The 19,256-nt window shown below is 50.2% G+C and overlaps 7 protein-coding genes across 7 annotated transcripts; 3 read left to right on the top strand and 4 right to left on the bottom strand.

Annotated features, from left to right (window-relative positions):
• Positions 1-55: 55 nt before the first annotated feature.
• MIND_00220600 (ABC protein) lies at positions 56-1,600 on the bottom strand (the record flags this gene model as incomplete). The annotated part of the gene is made up of 1 exon (XM_037359096.1): positions 56-1,600. One exon carries the CDS (start codon positions 1,598-1,600, stop codon positions 56-58), a length of 1,545 nt encoding a protein of 514 aa, XP_037224191.1.
• Positions 1,601-1,692: 92 nt separating this feature from the next.
• On the bottom strand, positions 1,693-3,880 carry MIND_00220500 (Molybdopterin molybdenumtransferase; the record flags this gene model as incomplete). The annotated part of the gene is made up of 7 exons (XM_037359095.1): positions 1,693-2,269; positions 2,316-2,835; positions 2,885-2,987; positions 3,035-3,138; positions 3,184-3,538; positions 3,580-3,803; positions 3,850-3,880. The coding sequence occupies 7 exons, from the start codon at positions 3,878-3,880 to the stop codon at positions 1,693-1,695; spliced, it is 1,914 nt and encodes a 637-aa protein (XP_037224190.1).
• A 150-nt stretch (positions 3,881-4,030) lies between these two features.
• Positions 4,031-10,350, bottom strand: MIND_00220400 (ABC protein; the record flags this gene model as incomplete). The annotated part of the gene is made up of 42 exons (XM_037359094.1): positions 4,031-4,165; positions 4,212-4,234; positions 4,283-4,321; positions 4,373-4,458; positions 4,504-4,541; positions 4,593-4,841; positions 4,892-4,955; positions 5,003-5,080; positions 5,127-5,331; positions 5,377-5,401; positions 5,454-5,506; positions 5,555-5,676; positions 5,722-5,830; positions 5,881-5,931; positions 5,977-5,983; positions 6,032-6,108; positions 6,158-6,223; positions 6,272-6,286; positions 6,339-6,359; positions 6,408-6,450; positions 6,497-6,504; positions 6,554-6,648; positions 6,695-6,775; positions 6,823-6,946; positions 6,997-7,368; positions 7,416-7,482; positions 7,526-7,570; positions 7,617-7,730; positions 7,781-8,366; positions 8,419-8,485; positions 8,531-8,581; positions 8,627-8,771; positions 8,823-8,854; positions 8,905-8,987; positions 9,041-9,069; positions 9,119-9,259; positions 9,318-9,452; positions 9,497-9,541; positions 9,593-9,934; positions 9,989-10,054; positions 10,099-10,150; positions 10,199-10,350. 42 exons carry the CDS (start codon positions 10,348-10,350, stop codon positions 4,031-4,033), a joined length of 4,338 nt encoding a protein of 1,445 aa, XP_037224189.1.
• Positions 10,351-10,610: 260 nt separating this feature from the next.
• On the top strand, positions 10,611-12,881 carry MIND_00220300 (uncharacterized protein; the record flags this gene model as incomplete). Its single annotated transcript, XM_037359093.1, has 8 exons — positions 10,611-10,985; positions 11,042-11,231; positions 11,282-11,376; positions 11,423-11,736; positions 11,796-12,197; positions 12,248-12,461; positions 12,525-12,773; positions 12,825-12,881. The coding sequence occupies 8 exons, from the start codon at positions 10,611-10,613 to the stop codon at positions 12,879-12,881; spliced, it is 1,896 nt and encodes a 631-aa protein (XP_037224188.1).
• A 645-nt stretch (positions 12,882-13,526) lies between these two features.
• MIND_00220200 (C2 domain-containing protein) lies at positions 13,527-15,743 on the top strand (the record flags this gene model as incomplete). Its single annotated transcript, XM_037359092.1, has 6 exons — positions 13,527-13,901; positions 13,957-14,143; positions 14,193-14,583; positions 14,631-15,020; positions 15,071-15,527; positions 15,579-15,743. 6 exons carry the CDS (start codon positions 13,527-13,529, stop codon positions 15,741-15,743), a joined length of 1,965 nt encoding a protein of 654 aa, XP_037224187.1.
• A 303-nt stretch (positions 15,744-16,046) lies between these two features.
• Positions 16,047-17,876, top strand: MIND_00220100 (C2 domain-containing protein; the record flags this gene model as incomplete). Its single annotated transcript, XM_037359091.1, has 4 exons — positions 16,047-16,074; positions 16,121-16,201; positions 16,247-16,453; positions 16,498-17,876. 4 exons carry the CDS (start codon positions 16,047-16,049, stop codon positions 17,874-17,876), a joined length of 1,695 nt encoding a protein of 564 aa, XP_037224186.1.
• A 75-nt stretch (positions 17,877-17,951) lies between these two features.
• Positions 17,952-18,938, bottom strand: MIND_00220000 (uncharacterized protein; the record flags this gene model as incomplete). Its single annotated transcript, XM_037359090.1, has 5 exons — positions 17,952-18,248; positions 18,302-18,547; positions 18,594-18,679; positions 18,732-18,794; positions 18,842-18,938. 5 exons carry the CDS (start codon positions 18,936-18,938, stop codon positions 17,952-17,954), a joined length of 789 nt encoding a protein of 262 aa, XP_037224185.1.
• Between the last annotated feature and the right edge of the window lie 318 nt (positions 18,939-19,256).

Genomic DNA, 19,256 nt, shown 5'->3' with positions numbered 1-19,256 from the left:
AAATGTTTCCATTGCAAGACCACTGCAGTATTTTACAAAGTCCACAAACTACAATTCATGAAGCGAAGTGATATCTATCCATCACATTGTGAGCAGCTCCCCCTTCAAGCCAGACCAAATCCATTCCCGCATCGCGGAGCATGCGCAAGGGATCTAAAAGGCCTTCTGAGCCTTCTTCAGATTGTCCCCTCAATATTTCCATTCTTTCAAGGCGGCAACTCTCCGATTTCCACCTGGCCCTGGCCATCCGAGCTAGCAAGCGGTAATCGACCTGGGCTACTGCCTCCCATGCGAACGAAAGAATTCGTAGGCGAGGAGTAAGGATAGGTCCAGTTGCCGTGATCATGAGGGCAGAAACAATGGTGTCCACGTCGTTCTGCATGATATCTCCCGCTCGGTCTTCATCCCATATAAGACAAAGATGTTCTAAAGACGGGAATTGGTGCAAAAGTTGGATTGTAGTCTCACTCTGGGGAATGCCATAGATGGCCAGCCTTTGGAGCTGACAGGAGGAATGCGCAACAAGAGAATTCAAGCTTGAAATCAGTGATGCACGCTCAAGTTCGTAGGATTCGAGTGCGATTTGACTCAGCTCGGGAGCATCGATAGCATCCAAGATTGCACCGTGCGAGACGCTCAGCCTACGGAGGAATGGGAAGTGAATTCTGCGGGCGAGCCCGTTGGTAGACACGTGATCAACGTCGACGATGATTCGTGCTTCAGCCACTGCAGAAAGGTCTTGGAGAACGTGTGTATGTCCATACCATTCCGTTCGAAGATAATATCGCTGGAGCTGGCGGAAGGGAGCTGCTACTTGGGAGTGATAAGTCATGTTTTTGAGGCCCAAGTCTGTCAGGACTGGTGCACCCTCAAAACAGACAATAGGGGGTGGCGATGGCACTAAGCCTCGATCGTCGTCGCAGCGCAACCACGCTTTTCGGAGAGAATTAAGTCGCCCACAAAGGCCGTTAAGTATCGGATAGAGTCCAGCCTTCATCCCAATGTTGAGTTCTACCCATTTTTCAGAGTGTTTGGCGAGTAGTATGAATGCATTCTTCTGTCGTTCAGATTCTTCGTTGTCATGTGCCCAAAAGTCGATTCTAAGTGACCGAGCCAGTTGGAGATGGGCCTCTAGCAGGCGGAGAGGATATACAGGCTCGTTTTCAGACTTGTCATAGAGCATTGCAATGACCTCCCAGAGCGAGGGCGTCGATGAAGCGACTGCTCTCCAATGGCGGCAGACATGCATAAGAGACCAGGGGCTCAGATTAGAGCCCACAGGTATATATCCAGAGCGAATATATACGGGCGGCATTGTCATAGAAAATATTTCTGCGAGTAATTCTGGCGGCAGTCGTCGTATTGGAGCAAGAACACGCTGTGCCTTCATGCGACGGTCATACAGGAGAGACTGCTCCTGTTCAAAAACCTTCAAACGGCTTCGGAGTGCATGGATCTCTTCATCCACTGCCTTGATACGTGCAGCGATGTCGGCTGAGATGTCGAGGAAATCGGAGACCTCAGAGTCTGATGGAGGGTCATTGGAAGTTACAAGTTGGTGATTTCGTGTCCCTGGAGTGCAGTTCCAAGCAGCAGACATGAAAGTCGTCAAGACTCAAGACTAGGCAGCGCGTCAAACGATTCCAAGTTAAGTACCGTGACGTCACAGCCACATCACACGTTCCTCGAACATCAGCTCATCAAAATCTCCCCGATCACCAGAGCCTCCGCTCGCTGACCCACATCCAGAACACTTTTTCCCTCCGTCCGCATCGGTAAAATAACGAAACCATTGGCGCCTGCAAGGCTCGCAACACGACTGGATCGTTGTCCACCTGTGCTTTCCGCAGTAAGAGACCCGTCGGCCTTGGCTCTGATGACAACTCGATGAAATTCCGTTCGGAAGTCAAGCGTCATAGGACTTGCGAGGCTTACTCCAACCCGAGGAAATTGGCAACGGGAAACTGGCCACCCTCCCAACCTCCTCAGGGCTGGGACGACGAAGACGTAAAATGTCACAAGTGCGCTAGCGGGATTGCCGGGTAGAGCAAACACTGGTTTACTTGTACCATCATCGCAGACAACACTTGCGAAAGTGGTCGGTTTACCGGGCTTGATGGTCACTCGGCCAAAGTGTATAGTCCCGTTAAAGTGCTGCTCCAATACGGGCTTCAGCAAGTCGGAAGGGCCCATCGAAGTCCCGCCCGTGGAAATGATGATGTCCGCTGAGTCCAGTCCGCGACGAAGAGCTGAGACATGAGATGCAACACTGTCATTAGTCAGTATCGGCGAGAAATATATAGGAATAACCCAACTCGTCTGGGACAATACCGAGGTCAATAACATCGTAGCCCAAGCCCTCGAGAGCAGCTTGTAGGGACGGTCGATTTGTGTCCCAGATACCGCCCCAATCCTTATTCGAGAGCGAAAGTGGGTTCTGCAGATCGAGAAGCTCATTTCCTGTGCTGAGGATGGCTACAATCGGTCGCCGGTAGACCTCCACCTCTTCCCGACCAACGAAGGTTAGCGTCCCTATCTCGCCGCCACCGCTGGAAATCAAGTCGCCCTTTTGCATCACTAGGTCGCCCTTGCGAACATCTGACCCTGGGGCTCGGACATTCTCGCCTTTGGGCACTTGAACGAGACATTCAACTTCTTGTTCTTCTCCATCAAGGGCAGACACTAAACGCGTATCCTCGACCATGATGACAGCATCTGTCGCGGTTGGCAAGGGACCACCAGTGTTAACGCGATATATCGAGTTGGCAGGGAGATTGCTGACAATATTGTGAGTGGAAGAAACCAAGACCCGGTAGACACCTGGGGAATCAGTGGCTAAGATTGTCATGAGACGATTTTGTCGAGTGGAAGCTGAAGTTCCTACACCGAAGGGCATATCCATCGACACTTGTCGTTGGTGTCGACGGCACATCTTGAGGGGCATGAATATTTTCTGCCAGGACGTGACCACGGAGATCTTGTGTAACCTAGTGAAGCATCAAACGAGTGATTCCAATGTTCAAGATGAACAGACTGGTTTTTGAACGGTTTTCAATGGACTTAGTTTGTCCTGAATGATTCTAAGAGCATCCTCGAGAGACATGAGAGGGTAGGGAGAAATACGGTGCCGCGCCGATACTGATACTATTGAGTTATTGCATAAACATTTACTGGACTTCATACCTCCCGCAGAAGGATCGTGAGCTAGTGTCCGAGGTCTGGGGATGCTATGATGATCGTGATCATGGTGGTGGTGGTGGTGGGCATGGTTTGAAGGCTCCACTAGAGTTGCGTGAACCTGCCTGCCTGACCCGCCGCGAATGAGCTCAACAGCGTGATTGACTACTCCCCCAGCAAGCAATGCCTGGAGATTCTCCTTGACAGCCTTGACGCTACCGGGAAGAGTAACAACAAGCGTCTGCTGGATAGTTCCAGCAACAGGACGAGAGAGGGCAGCTAGAGGAGTGTGCTGAAGAGAGGAGCTTAACATGAGATGTACAAGGCCCGGCGCATGTCGCTCTATGAGAGGTGTGATAGCCTGCAGAATTTGAGTACAGAAGCAGTCGAGAAAAGCCACACCTCTGGGGTTTGATCACGAATGCCAAAGCCAGTACCGCCAGTAGTGACAATCCAATCCACCTCTCCGCCTGCACACCACTTGGAAACAGTTGATCGGATAGCATCGAAATCATCCGCCACGATGGAGTGTGTTTTGCAAACGAACCCTTCGTGACTGTCGAGGACTGCGCGTATAGCAGGCCCAGATTTGTCTGCCGCATGGTTTGCGGAGGCAGTATCGCTGACTGGAGCAGCCTCAATTACTCAGTATGCCGAGGCGTCTGAGCAAACCTGTAAGGACAGCAACACGGATGAGTGACATGGTCAAAGGTTAACTGATCGTATCAAGATTTCTTGATCGACAAACCCCATGGTAAAAATTACGCAAGTGAGTCGATAAAAGGTTTGCCCTCCACTATCTGCAAGTTTGCCCACACGCACACGCACGAGACGATATAATCACTGGACACGATCACGTGTCGTTGTTAACATCTCGATCATACAACAATGCCTTTTCAATGTCAGCAGACGTTATGTTAGATCCATCGCAAAGTCCACGGAAGACGCCCTCTGGCTTGTGGAAGAGGTTCAGTGGCGTATCAAATTCCTGCTGAAAGTGAGTACTATTTCATGGTCTGAGTGAATGCTCCTACAGCGATATTCCCAGCATCCAGCACTGCGTGTTGGGTAAGCCTTGAGCTTTCGCATGGATATGGTACCTTACCGAGAATTCTATCGTACGAAATGATGGTTCGGAGGCGGTCTGAATACTGGTTGGCGAACCAACCAATGAACAACGAATATGATGACTCACGAGCGATACACAACAACGTTTTGTTGCGAAACTGAGTTTGGATTGTCTGTTGGATCTTGTGGTCTGTTACCAAGTCCACAGAAGCCCTAAAGAAATTTAGCACATGATGGATGAGAAGCTATTAGATGTACGTGGCCTCATCAAGAATGACAACTTTCGAGTCTTTGACCTGAACCATGCATGTCAAAATCCATCGACAAAGAGACGGGCTTGAACTTACAAGTGCGCGAGCCAAACTAAGTAAACTGCGTTCCCCCACACTGAGGTTGGCGCCGTCGATTTCAATGACGGTGTCTAGGTCAATGTGATGTCGGGGTTGCTGCCCATCTGGCAAGTCCAGTGCAGAAATGGGAGTGTTTGTGCCAGAGTCGACAAGGTATGATCGACGTAGGGCATCCCATAACCGTGCATCTTCACAGCGACTAAAGGGATCCAACACCGAGCGAATAGTGCCACTGAATAAAGTGGGCTAGTGGTCGACATCAAAGACCAAGAAAGACTGGATGCTAGGCGACTGACATCTTGTGGAATAATCGAGATATTAGCACGCAGGTCTTTGAGACCGATCTTGCTGATGTCAACACTACAGAAAGTCAGGGCCTGGAGGCATATCATAAAAGGACGACGCACTCATCGACTAGTATCTGACCCTCGAACTCGACTATTCTCAGCAATGTCAATGCCAACGAAGACTTTCCAGCACCAGTTCTACGGTTTATCGGTGAACATGCGCAAGTAATGCTGTGTTACAGACCTTCCAACAACACCGATTTTTTCACCAGCATGGATGTTCATTGAAATACCATGTAAAACCTTGGGCAGACCTTGTCGATAGCTCATTTCGACGTTTTTGAACTGGATTGCACCGTGCGAGGGCCATTCTGGGGATGGTTTATGCTCTTGGTCACTTTCATAGGACGCTTCTTGTGGGATCAAATCTTTTCGGCTATAATGTGCAACTGGAAATATCATCAGGAACGGTGATGGGAGGGAAGTGACCATACCTCGTTCAACTGAGTTCATATAGTTCTATGCGCGTTATGGTTATGGCTCGCCAGCATTAATAGCGGGGCGGACTGACCTCTAACTCCGCAGTCTGCCGTGTCACCATTGCACAGAGTTGGGTCAATTGTGCTGGTTGAACGATAAGTCATGGATAAGGACGTGACACAAAACACAGACTTGTGTATGTTAGAACAAGTCCAATTTGAGCGGGGGTAATTTCAGAGACTCCGACCACAGCAAAGACAGCAACGATGAAAACCATAAGGGCGCCGCAGACATCCAGTCTTATTGCTAACCATCTGGATACACTTCAATGAGCACAAAAACAGATATTCTTCTCGCACCGTTGGTTTGTCACGGCTAAAAATAGAGCTCGATTCTGAAGATCAATGTAATACTTATTCTGCTCAATGAAGCGTGGAATTTCTCCATAGCTTCGGATTGTTGGGAGTCCTTACAGCAGTGATAAGATAACTCGTCAGGTATTCTTGCGGTCCACTTACCTGTGAGCGATTCGGACATGTGAGCGTAAAGGACGGAACGCAGCATCGCATCTGATGATCGGATCAGCATAATTTGATAGGTGATCACTGGCATACCAATGCGCTGATTTTCTTATTAGAGAACATCCACACATGAAGCATGATTGCTCACCTTGAGCTCGCGAGCACTGGCGCGGTAAAATGAAGCAAAATAGCTATAGCCAAGGCTGATAATGACAGCCGCGATGACTATGCCATGGTAAAACAACGCAACGTCCAACTGGAAAAGAAAACTGACTGAAGTAGTGCTCGAGGACAGATATCAGGAGAATGGCGCTGGCTAGATTAGAGATAACCAACACGGCTGGATTATTAGGTAAGATAGAATACCGCTGCATTCGAAGTTGCTCACACATGCGCACTGAAACTACGAAAAAAAGTTCAGCGATGACCCAATAATTTCAGAAGGAGAAAATTACTGGACAGTTGGTTATCAATAGCTAAGTTTTCCATGTCAATTTCGTCAAAGAATGCACTAAGCGGCTTACTGTCAATGTCCCTCCCAAAAACACTGATTAGTCGACCCATCGGCTAGGAGAAATCAGACGACTCGATCGTTCACAAAGAGGTGGCGCACGATGGTGTCTATCGTCAGAGGCTTAGTGACAATAACGTGACAAGGCAGGCAGCATACCGAAGTAGGACATGGGTGCGAACAATATGTTGCGGACAGAATCGTGGTGCAGGTTTTTCGCTGCAGTCATGGACAAAAAGTCGACGGCAATACCCCTGTGAACAAGTTGAGCATGACATTATTTACCAGAAGTAGACTCACATGAAGAACGTGAATATAGCTTGGGATACACCAAGCAAGCTATATTGTAGTTGATAATACGAGAACGAACGGTGGAACGTGCTGACGAGAGTTAGAGAGGGAGAGGGTGATGTCATTGGGGGGCTGACTTAGCTTGCCACCAAACCAACGTATAAGCGTTCAAGACTTGACACGCTTGCATTCCTAGCACAGCAACTGCCACGAGGGGAAGACTAACAAAGCCTCGCCCCGCTTTGACATAGGTAGCATAAACTACGGGATGGTGGTCAAAAGGAGTGACAAAAGACAAGTCAAATGCGCACCTCCCCAGGAAACAGACCCAGTGGTCCGCCGCTCTTTCGACATTAGTTTCCCTTGGTTTTTCCCAGTTCCTGATAGATGCTCAGACTTTTGAATCATTTCTTCGACGGTCGCCTGTGGCACGACTAGATCCTCTTTCGACTGCTCCACAAGCTCACCCCCGAACTCCGCGTCGAGGCGCGCAAATTCGCCATTGCGAGTGATAAGTTCTTGGTAAGTCCCGTGTTCGGAAATAGAGCCTGCCTCGAGCGTATATATGTAGTCACACTGCGAGAGAAAGTGGAGTGCATGGGTGACAAGAATGACAGTCTTGCCCTGTTGAACGAGGCCTAGTATCGCGTTCCGGAACAAGAGTTTTCCGACGTTTGCGTCGACTGATGAGTAGCTTAACAATGACAATTGGAAGAGAACTGCGACTGACCAGCAGAAAGAGGGTCGTCGAAGATAATGATGTCTGCGTCAAAGTACAAGGCTCGCGCGATGTTGACCTATTCAATATTAATCAAGAAGTAATCAAGAAGCAGAACTGACGCGTTGCTTTTGTCCACCACTAAGGTTGATGCCTTTCTCGCCGATCTGTTGACACATTAGATCTCATTGATTCATATGCAACTGGAAGCACCTCTGTCAGGTCCGAATCCGGCAATAACTTCAGGTCTGGCAACAGGCACGCAACATCCATAACGCGCCAATACTTGTCGGAGTCGAACGGTTGACCAAACAGTACATTGTCGCGCTGTTTGATCCAGATCAGATGACAATAATTGCACTTGTTGTCCAACACACCAAAGTCGCGTTTTGGATCCACGCTGTCTGTGGCGAGTATGCAACCCGTCCGCCGAAGGAAAATTCTCCTCCAGTATGACGCATCTCGCCGATTAAGCCTTGAATCAAACTTGACTTGCCTGAGCCAACGCGTCCCACTACACCAGAAAGAGTTCCTCGTGGGATTCGCATGGTCACATTCTGGATGGCGAAAGGTTCTTGGTCCTCGAGTTCAGCGGTCTTGAACTTTTCTGGTTCTTTGCCGCCCTTCGTATTGGTGTTATCTTCTTCTTTCAACGGAGACTCCCATTTGAAGCATGCATCCTGGATTCTTAGAGCAAGGTCTTGGTTGGGATTAACGATAAAAGCTGCTTTGTCGTTATCGAAAGTTTCGGCTTGAAAAACGCGGGTAAGGCGATTTAGCGCGTTCCTGGCGTCTGCGATGTTGGAAAGGGCTCGAGGTAGGAACATCATGGGTTGTCGGAGAAGTTGGAAAAGACTAAATGAAGCGAAAATGATAGCGATGTCGAATCCGGCCGTGAGACGAGTGTAGGTGACGAACGAAAGGGTGGCTGCAAGAACAGGAAGCGAGAATGCTAGCGCAATACTATGCACGATCAACCAATCGCCAACAAAACAAGAGCAAGACAGTTACAGACCTAGCGGAACGAAGGTGTTGTATCTTGCGTACGCCATGAATTTCCTGTGCGCGGATGTCATATATTTCTGTGGCAAGCTTAGTCAAGGTGCGATTGTCAAGAAATCACAAACTCTTTAAAAACGGCAACTCGTAACAAAAGTATTTGACGACCCGCATAGAGCCTGCGTCAGGTCAGAACAGCAGGATCGGATGAGAATTCGACATGCTTAAAACCTCGAGCAACACTTTTGCACGATGATCTGTGAACTTCATCGATGCTCGCCGAGTCTTATATTGTCCTGCCATTACTCGTTCCATGATGGGAATTATGACCACAAAAAGCGAAAATCCCGCCAAAGCAGACGGTCCCAGCTGACGTGAACATTGAAATTCCACAGGAATGAAAGACAGTCGCCAACACACCATGGTCAGCAAAATAATCAGACAAGCAATGACTGTCAGCAGAGTCAGTCTGGTAGTGAACTTGAGCTCCAGACACATCTACCTTGAATTGGGGCAGTCCATGCTTTGGGATCAACCAAAGTCAACGTGGATAGCAATGCATATGTTAGACAACCTACCTGCATGCTGCATGGAGTATTATGAGCGATTTTTCACAGACAAGCGATCCACTCACAAACCATTGGGCACACGCATCGACACGACCGAGCTGCATGCGGAGATCAGGGGTCGCAAGACTATGGTGTGAGAGCACAGACGTCGGTTGAGAGATGGTTCAGAATTTTGGCATTGGTCAGGGAAACCCGCGATTTCCCCGTGAGTCGTACTCCTCGTTTGTACATCGAGGCTGTTAGAGCCGCCCGTGCAAGGACGCCTGTCGTCATAGACCTCCAAAAGAACTGTGGCCATTAGTGAGATCGTGGGATCAAGCCAAAACGCGTTGGGTCACACACACACCTGATGTTGGAAGATGGAGGTGCTTATCACAACTCCAATGAGCCCTACCGCCATGCCAATCCCTCGTCCTATTGCGGGCCGTTGCGCGTCATCTGCACCTTTTTCGGCGCGCTCTTTTGCAAAGTTAATGATAGCCTGTTTGACATGGGTCGAGAGTACCGCGTTTGAACATCACATACCTTGATGAGAATAGGCCCCATTAACTGCCCCATGTCTCCAAGAACCTGTGGGAGCGTTTAATCTCTCATCAAAATGTCGCTGGTGGTGGAAAGCACCTTTGAAGCACCTCCATACCAAAACATGTGCCCCAAAACGTCATTCAACGCCCACGCAAGACTGGCCTCTCTGCGTCCGTCCTTCGCACGCCATTGCCTCTCCAACAAGGTTTGATGTTCTCGAAATTGGCGGCCTCTCCCAAGAGATTTCATCATCCAAACCCCACGCCTCAGCAGCGAAGGATTACTCTGGCCATTGAGGAGTCCTTGATTCCAATTGTCGGCGGCCTTGGCTCTACGATCCCAAGCGGCGTCTAGCTTTTCCGAAACGAAGCCAGCTTCCTGCTCCTTTGCAACTCTCCACAAGTCCGTGGCTTGTAAAGTCCGTTGAAATCCGAGCACCTATTCACTCGGGTGGTCAGCGAGAGGCAAGCAAATACGTGAATTCTTACTGACCATGATTGGAGAAATCCAAGAATACGTTAGTCTGGAGAGCCAAGATGCAGTGACCATTGGTATGGTCTGTGATTTGTCATAAAAGTTGTTAGGGAGCTCAGAACACTGACTTTGGCATCATCGAGCGACTCGGGAGGTGGAGGAGGAACCCCTGCAGGTATCCTGCGATTACGTCAGTTCTGGAGAGGACTTGCGCGGATGGAAGCATACCACAACTGCCACCATCGCTTTCGATATCGAACGAGCTCGTCTCCGGTGTCAAGGTCGAGCGCTCCTGCTGGCTTATTCTGCTGAGGTTTGGGTAGAGTATCGTCGCTAGCACCAGGGCTGGTGTTGGGGTTGGAGGGAGTTTCAGAAGACATTTACGTCGTTGTTGCAGGAGCTCCGGTAGCACGCGGTTTTTGTTCAAACATACCAGATAATTTTTTAAAATCCAGAATGCCATAATGGTACCCAAGGGATTACACGTGATCGAGGCGTGTGAGAACTTGGTGAGAACCCGGGTCGAAGTGCCGCAAAAAACAAACGACCCGGTTCGTGCCAGTTTTGCTAGCCCGATTTGCCTATTCGCGCGAGTCTTTAAGCTGTCTCTTCATTATGTTGGGGGTTTGAGCAACTCACCATGCCATCCAACACGATCGAGTTCCCTGACCTCCCTCCTGCTCAGCGTGCTGCCTTTGGCACTGCTGCTCGTCTTCTCTCCTGCCTCGTCACCGAGTCGCTAGTCCGCGCAATCTATGTGGAACTGACATACGCCCCCCTGGGCGCGACTGGAATCGCAGTCTGTTTGCTAGGTGACATCTCAGCGCGTTCACCTCAGCAAGTTGACGACCCTTACAATGTGAACAACATCCTGGCAATTATTCCGCTTCGTCATACTCCTGTCTTTAAACACGATGGCACCGATCCTAGAGGAAAAGAAATTGGCCTCCTTGACCCGATGGACATGCTGCCTTTGGTTTTCGGGTTCGTCAACGAGGCGGGTGTGCTGAATGAGGTGAGTGTCACACTTGCCGTTTTTGGTCATCTCAAGTTTCCAAACCATCCCCTCAGTATTTGGGACTCACAGCTTCTATTGTAAAATCGCTCGGTGCGCCGGGATGGAATATCGCGGGCGAAACCACTCTCGCCCCTATTCACAGCCCTTTGCTTCTTTGGGAGGCATTTGGCCGCAGTATCAAGCTTCAGGGCGACGTAATTGAAGACATCAAAGCAGAATTCGAGGCTTCAGTATTGTGGCAACGTTCGTATAATCATTCACTTGCGGCCAGAAATGTCATTGACGCGGCGTAGAGCATTCCTTCGAGAACCCTCCGTCGACACCTAAATTCTCGGATCCTAGTATCGTGTGGGAGCAGTCTATTGTCGAGGGTCATCCTACTCATCCCGTACGTGGCTCCCGTTTTTCTATTTCGCTGTTTAATACTAGTCAAGATGCACAAAACGCGCATGCTTCTCCCACCTATTCAGGACATTATTCCTGGCAGTTATGACCTCTACCACACTACATTGCGCTTCGTCGCCTTTCCACGGGAAAGCCTGAAAATCACGTACGACTTCGAGAGACTTACTACACCATTACGAGAGGCTGCAACTGCAACGGCCGGGAAAGAGCTCGTTGTTCCCGAAGACTTCGTTATCGTACCTGTTCATGAACTGCAAATCGCGCACATCGAAGCCAAATTCCCCGAAGCTATCATTATTGGGCCTGAGTTTTGTCTTCCTATCCTCGGTCAGCAGAGTATTCGGTGAGTTGCCACAGCTTCTACCGTGTTGCTTATGGAGCTTCTTGTTAACCTTTGTGTAGGTCTGTTGTTGTTCCAAACGCATATCACGAATTGTCGCTCAAGTTGGGTGTCGGAATCAAGTTAACTTCAGCAGTTCGCACTATTTCTCCTCCTTCTGCGTATCTCGGGCCGCGCTTCTCTGCTCAAGTTGTTCCTGCGTTGACTATGGATCGAAACATTGTCACTGTCGCTAGAGAACTCGCCAGTGTGGTCCATGCTCATCCCAACCCTGACGTCGCCAAGCACTGCGCTGCAATTGTCCGCGAAGCTCACGAAAATACGAGCGAAGAGCACGGGGAACGACTTATTGTTTGTACTTCCCTCGTTGAGAAAGGGCATGCTGGCGAAGGTGGTCATGAATATACAGTTATCCGTGTGTTTGGACTAGACACGGAAGCAAAACGTGTCGACTGGCTCGACAAGTACGTGTTGTTTTTTCTATTCACTCACTCACTCTAGCTGACGATGTTAGGTTTGTCAAGTTATTCTTCGACGCGTTTCTGCCCCCAGTACTCCACAATGGCGTCGCGTTCGAATGTCACCCCCAGAATTGTGTGGCTCGGTTCGACTTGCAAACCAAGAATCTCAAAGGGTTCATCATTCGTGATTTTGGGGGACTGCGGGTGCACCGTGCGTCGCTTAAGGCCTCGACCGGTGTGGAGCTCGACTTCCTCGAAGGCCACAGCGTACGATTCCATCTTTTTTTCCCCCTCCGGTGATCCCTGTTATCTGATAAAACACCATCAAAGATTATTGCGGAAGACCTTGACGACGTCTATGCGCGGATGTACCACACGGTGATTCACAACCATCTCCAACAACTCATCCGGGTTCTCGGGTTGCACTACAACGGCAAGGGGTGGGCGATCGTCCGAAAACATCTCCGGGCGTCAATTCCCGAAGAGCACGCACTTTACGCGTCATGGCTTTCACCCGATCGCAAAACCTTCCCAGGAAAATGTTTCATGCGAATGAGATTTCAAGGAATGTACCGTTTCGTGAGTGTCTTTGCTCCGCCCCCTTTTATTTTGGCTTATCAATGCTCTCAGCATCTTCATGCTCCTTTTCCCAACCTTATTTTATACGAGGGCATTGAGGCAAATTAGAATTCCCCGCTTACCTAAATGAATAAACATCAACCTGATTTTTTATCTGATACGACGATGATCTGATAAGATGAGAAGCCACCTCGAAGGTACTCTTCAATTTTTTTCTGTTGTCCAGCAACTTCTATTCAACGCTAAATCTTCGCATCATGCGTCAAATTTGCATCCTCTCCGACTAACCGTCAACTAAACGACTCCGAGTCGGAGCGCAGCCTGGCCTGAACCCACGCTGCGATCTTTGTAACCCACTGTTTGCCGCATTGGGGTCGAATCACACGGTCAGATACTGGCTCTGTGTCTCCTCATCTCCGGCTCGCCTGAAAATCCGGCTCGAATACCAAACGAACCAAGTGCCTCAACTCTCCTTACTCTTGGCACCGTCTCACTCCTCGTGGAGGCATTCACCGGGTCCCCACCCATTGGTTCTCTCGTAAACACCATCCTACCACTTGGCGAACGGACATCGGCCCAATCAACTCAAGCACACCTCCTCGATTACTGCTTTACGTTCTCACAGTTGAATTTTGTTTTGGAGTTTTTAATCCGGAGCTATTTCTCTCACCATGACACATGATTGGCACCAGAGCCGACTTTAAAAAGTGCCAGAAACCAAAGTAAGCCACTACTAGTACGCAACTCAAAAAAATGTCCACAGGATACCGCCTTCCCCCAAACGAGCACGCTGGGTTTGCCGTCATCTCTAGGCTTATCGCCTGCCTCGTCACCGAAAGCCTCCTTTGTGCCTTCTATATCGAGACCCCAAAGTCAAGCGCCATGCCATACTCTGGCATCCTGGTCATTCTAGCCACCACCACGAGCGTGATCTCGGAGCAACCTAACATCACTCGTGCCCTCCGACCCGACGACATATTTGCCATTGTTCCCCTCCACCATGCACCAGTATTCAAGGCCAGCCCATCTACCCCAACAAAGCATGGCCGCCCAGTTGGACTTGTTGACCCACTCGACATGCTACCCGAGGTCTACGTTCTCGTAGACACTTCTGGCGATCCGGCCCGGGTTTGTGCATGTCTTCCTATTCAGACCAATCAGCGCTGATACGACAATCACCCAGGACGAATTGAGCGAGACTCTGCTCTCGAGCCTAACGCCCCCGCCATGGGAGCTGGGCCAATCGATATCACTCAGAAAGTGCACTGACCCGATCGAGTTATGGGACAAGTTCGTCAAAGACATGCTTCTGCCTGACTCGCTCAGTACTGCGATATCGGATGAGCTTCGAAGCTCGATGTATTGGCAACGTGCGTCACTCACCTTGGTGGCTGCGTTCTCTCTTTAATTCTCCAACAGGTCTCTCATACGAAAATCCACCACAGATTGCGTCACTCACCTCAGCGCCGATCGAGTGGGAGCAGAGTCTCGTCGCTGGCCATCCAACCCACCCAATGTACCGAGCGAGGATGTGTGTCAGCGCTCCGAATGACTACGACTGGTATCGCCCCAAGATCCATTTTACACGGGTCCCCAGTGAAAGCCTTGACATACGGGGTTCCTTCGCGACCGTGACCCGCCAACTTGTCACACAAGCAGCACGACAATCGGGTACCAGCATTCCCGAAGATGTCCCTGGCACCATCTTCATGCCCGTCCACGAAATGCAGTTGCCGACAATCCGCGAGAAATTTGGAGACGTCGAAATTTTAGAGCCCACAATTGACGCCCTCGCTCAATCTAGCATCAGGTAATCCTTGTTCATCTTATCTGATATCAAACTAACGCACCGATTAGGACAGTTGTGGTCCCCTCCATGAACAACATGGCTCTCAAACTTTCTGTCAACATGAAAATATCCTCCGCGCTCCGCACCATCTCCCATTGGACTGCCGACTTTGGCCCACGCTTCTCCCACGACATCGTGCCTAAACTCAAGGTCAATCCTCGAATTTTCTCTGTCGAACCAGAGCCCGCGAGTGCCGTGTATGCCGGGGTAGACAACGCGACACGGAAACACTTCACGGCCATTTTTCGGGAAGAGTATCAGCCGAAAGAGGGGGAAAGCATCGCTGTCGTTGCCGCATTGCTGGAATCCGGTCACCACGGTGCTCCAGCGGGCGTTTCCGCCGTAGAACATGTATTTGGTCTCAACACCGAATCAAAGCGTCAACAATTCTTGGACAAGTGAGTGTTACTTTTACAAGTTTATTGTTTCTTACCCTGTTGATCCCTAGCTACATCCGTCTGGCCTGTGATGCATTGCTCCCGCCGACACTACACAATGGCGTAGTCTTTGAGGCCCACGCACAGAATTGCCAACTGCGCTTCAACACGACGACAGGCGAGCTCCTTGGTTTTGTCGTTCGCGATCTAGGGGGACTACGAATTCACCCTCCAACAATGAACGCATCGCTGGGAACCAACTTCGAGTTCCTCCCTGGTCATTGCGTCGTTACGCAAACTCTTGAGGAGACGTACCCCAAGTTATACCACACTTTCGTCCACAACCATCTCCAACGTTTGATTCGCCTCTTGGGATTGCATTACAACGGTGTTGGGTGGGAGATATTACGGAACCACTTACGAAGGACCGTCCCGAGAGACCACGGCCTATGGAAAGCGTGGATGGAGACTGAGACAGTGGCCGGCAAGTGCCTCCTTCGCATGCGCTTGCAGTCAGTGCACGACAAGGTATGAGCTAGTGAATGAACGTTGTCATTCGGACTGAAGGGTTTCCTATAGATGGTCTTTAGTCCCATTCCCAACATGTTACAGTTTGGTGGTGACACCGCAGCCAACAACAGCCTGGAGGTCATCGCAAATCTCGAGGAAGCCGCAGTCAAGCCCACAATCAAGCCGAGATATTGGCCATGGCCGTTGAGCCAACTCTTCGAGAAATGGCTCTGAACTGCTTTTGGAGAGCGCGCATAGAAGTAGGAGAATCATCTTTATTGCTGTAGATTTGTTTAAGGGACTCGAAATATTACCCACTAAGTATACCGGCTTTTGGTCGTCAGTTGTTAAATGAGGCTGCGGAAAGCCAGGTTTCAATGATACTCCCGGACAGCTACAGCCAAAGAGGTCGTTGTGAACACTGCAAGAACACTGCACTCATCGCTGTTGAATGCCAAGAAAATGCCGTGGCTGCCGGCGCTGATGGCATTTAATACTGCTTCTGACACTTTCCATTTCTCCTCCATCCCCCCACCCATGTCCAAGGAAGAGATTGGGACTCTTGGTGATTCTTGACCTTGTTCTAGCAAGACCGATCTAACATTGGGCAGTCATTGTCGTGCTCAAAGCGAGAAATCTCAACGACAAATATTTCTGGAAACAAGATGTCTTTGCGCAAGTTAACCTGAATGGTCAACGCTTTTTTTGACGAGAGCGAAAACTTATGCAGCATCTAGGCGACAAGAAGCAGACTCACGTCGAGGTTAAAGGAGGCCAGCACCCAGTCTGGGACGAGGAGATCCGCGTTCCGATCTTTAAAGATACCCATGAAAAGTATCGCAAACTGGAGGTTTCTTGCTGGGCCAAAGAACCGAGAAAGGAGACCAACATTGGAGCTGGCACTCTAGACATCAGCGAGACACTGAGGACTGGCGAATTTGACGGTGCGTGTTGACTAACGTCTCAGTTGTATTTACTGATAAATTAGTGCTTTTAGACTGGATTGCTCTTGAATCCAACGGCGTTACGCGTGGAGATGTCTACCTGGAAATGACATTCTTTGCCAGCACTCCCGCCCCAGCTGGTCATGGACTTTCTGTCCCTAAACCAAATAGCAGCAACTTGCAACGTCGCCCGTCGAAACTTTCTCCGGCCGAACGGCTATCTCGACCACCTCAATCTGAAATTCTGCCGCTCGTTAACCAACAACAGGATCAACGACGGCATCCGTCCCAATCGCCACCCTCTTCAAAACAACCTTCTCCCTCACCACCACGGCTAGGTCGAGAATCCCCCCTTCCACCCGTGCCAGAGCAACAGTCTAGTCCTCCGGTTCCTGGTTCATTAACACCGGGAAGGCCTCGACCAGCAGTCCAAGGAAATACTTTAGGATTGTCTCCTGGTGGCCAAGAAGGAGCTGCGCCAGGTCTCACTCCCCACGTGCCATCTATACTTCGACCTCGTAATCCCAAGTCTTCGCCGACTCCAATTCCTGGACCCAGAGTCGAGTATAGTGGTGTAGTGCCAGCCCCAGAATCAGGTTATGACTCCGATTTGCCCGCAAGAGCGTACACACCAGTTGTGCCCCCTGCAGACACGCCATTCGGCTGGAATAACGACGATAACCAGACGGCTCCATCCAACTTTTCTTTCCCTGTCCCCAGTTTATCTGGGACCCAGAGCCCTCCTGTCAATTACACACCGTCTCCTCCCAACGGAAGCGGTCCATCGACTCCGGCGCCTTACCCGCCTCCGAGCCAACCTCCAACTTTACAACATCAGACGTCTTATCCACCACCAACCCAACCTGCATATCAACCTCCTTCCCAGCCTTCATCATACCCGCCAACTCCTTATCAGCCACCTCCCACATTCCAGTCACCTCCGCCACCTTCATTCACGCCGGCGCCGCCAGGTGCCTTCCCGCCTACGACTAATGGTCAAGATTTACCAGACCCATATCTACTGAAGCGATACCAGACACCACTACCCCTTCCCCCAGGGGCCCAAAACGAGACACATCATCGCCCACGAACTACCTCGCACGCAACGCAGGTCCAGCCAGCTCCAGCTCCTACAGCACCTTCTCTGCCGGTTAAACCTCCGCAACAACAACCACCGCCACCATCACAACAGCAACAACAAAGCAAGCCCACTCCTGTGGCTCACGTAAATCCTGATAACGCGCGGATCCAAGCCTTGAAGCAGGTTGAAGAAGAGGCGGCTCGACGCCGAGCTCAGGAGAAGCGCGATCACGAGTTTGCGTTGAAGCAAGCACAAGTTGAGGACACCCGAAAGGCCCAGGAAGAACGTGATTTGGAGCTAGCGCGTCAGCTTGACCGTGAATTGAACTTGGGCGTTGCTTAATCATAGGGTTCCTCATTAATGTACACATTATTATCTATTTGAGATGTAGGTCGTACTATCATCATTAGGTCGTCTTTATCGTCTCCATTGTCGAACGCCAACCCTTCGGCGTTCAGTCTGGACAGTTCGTGCGTTGAGCTGACCCTTTTGCACGCCTTTGGCTTGGCGAAGGTCATAGTAAAAGGTGAGCAAGTAGAACGTGAACATGAACGAGATTGCCCATTCAAGGACGGCGCCAGCGTTGAGCCCTTTGAACAACATCACCCCGAAAGCCACTGCGAGGACAACAAGCACAAGGGCGATCAGCCCTTTGGCGAAGTAGGCATGCCTGAGCTGACGGATGAAGTGGTAGTCTTTGCTGATCCAGCGATACTTGACATGTTCGTCAACAACCGTGATGGTCGAGCCATAGTGAATGCACGCACCTCAATGACTGTGAATAGTGCGGAGAGGGCAACGCCGAGCATAAAGAGGAGAAGAAACCCGCGATGGAGGTTAACATGGCGTTTGGTGTCGAATACCGAAAGCAGAATGAGCCCGGCGCCTCCCAGGATGGAACCAAGGACAGAGAGCACACTAAAGACAGTTTCCCGCCGTCGCATTGTCGGTACAAGACGACCAGAATGGCGCAGGTATCGCTCGATGACGAGGGAGAGGGAGAATGTCACCGCCTGCGAGAATTTGTGAGTAAACCAACTCGACGTTTTTCGAACGAACCGTGATGGAGCAGCCAACGACGAAAAGAGGCTTCAGGAAGTCGGCACCGACATCTGAGATATATGCTATGGGTTGGTCCTGCGACGCTTCGAGGGCCGAATTAATGGGAGCCTGAACCAAGGGAACAAAACAACCCACAATATCGTTGACGATGGGTTCCACCTTCCGCAAGCCAGGTCGCCAGAAGCGCCAGTATGGTACCTACGAGCGAATAAGCCACGCTCGCGACTTTTAGGGCGATAACAAACCGAACCAAACTATGGCGCTGAGCACCGGAATCCAGACATACCACCAGTGACTTTTGGAGTGATGTTCCGTTTCTCTGGCTCGTGACATGGCTTGCATTCAGTTCGATGTGGTGGTTGTTGGCGAAATGGGTCCTCCGGGCAATGGGCTTTTACTTAAGGTTTGTCATAGTGGAGTGCAAGGGCTTGGGGTGACGTCGCCGACAACGCGTCGCGGTGGCGTGAAATCAAGAGCGCCTAATTTAACCAACGCCAAGCCACGTGATCCGCGTCGATTTTGACCGTCAACTGAGGAGTATTTATTTTTGGATGCAAATCCGACAACTTTGCAATGGTGTAGATCTAGGTTGACCCTCTAGTTAATATGGACGACGAGTTATGTAACTGTGGTGGAGGAATATTGCTCCTACTGCCATTA

The sequence above is a fragment of the Mycena indigotica genome (assembly GCF_014461135.1).
Source record: "Mycena indigotica strain 171206Taipei chromosome Unknown Mind.scaff0002, whole genome shotgun sequence".
Classification (NCBI taxonomy): Eukaryota; Fungi; Basidiomycota; class Agaricomycetes; order Agaricales; family Mycenaceae; genus Mycena; species Mycena indigotica.
The sequence above is the reverse complement of the archived record's forward strand: the minus strand, read 5'-3'. Positions and strand labels throughout refer to the sequence as shown.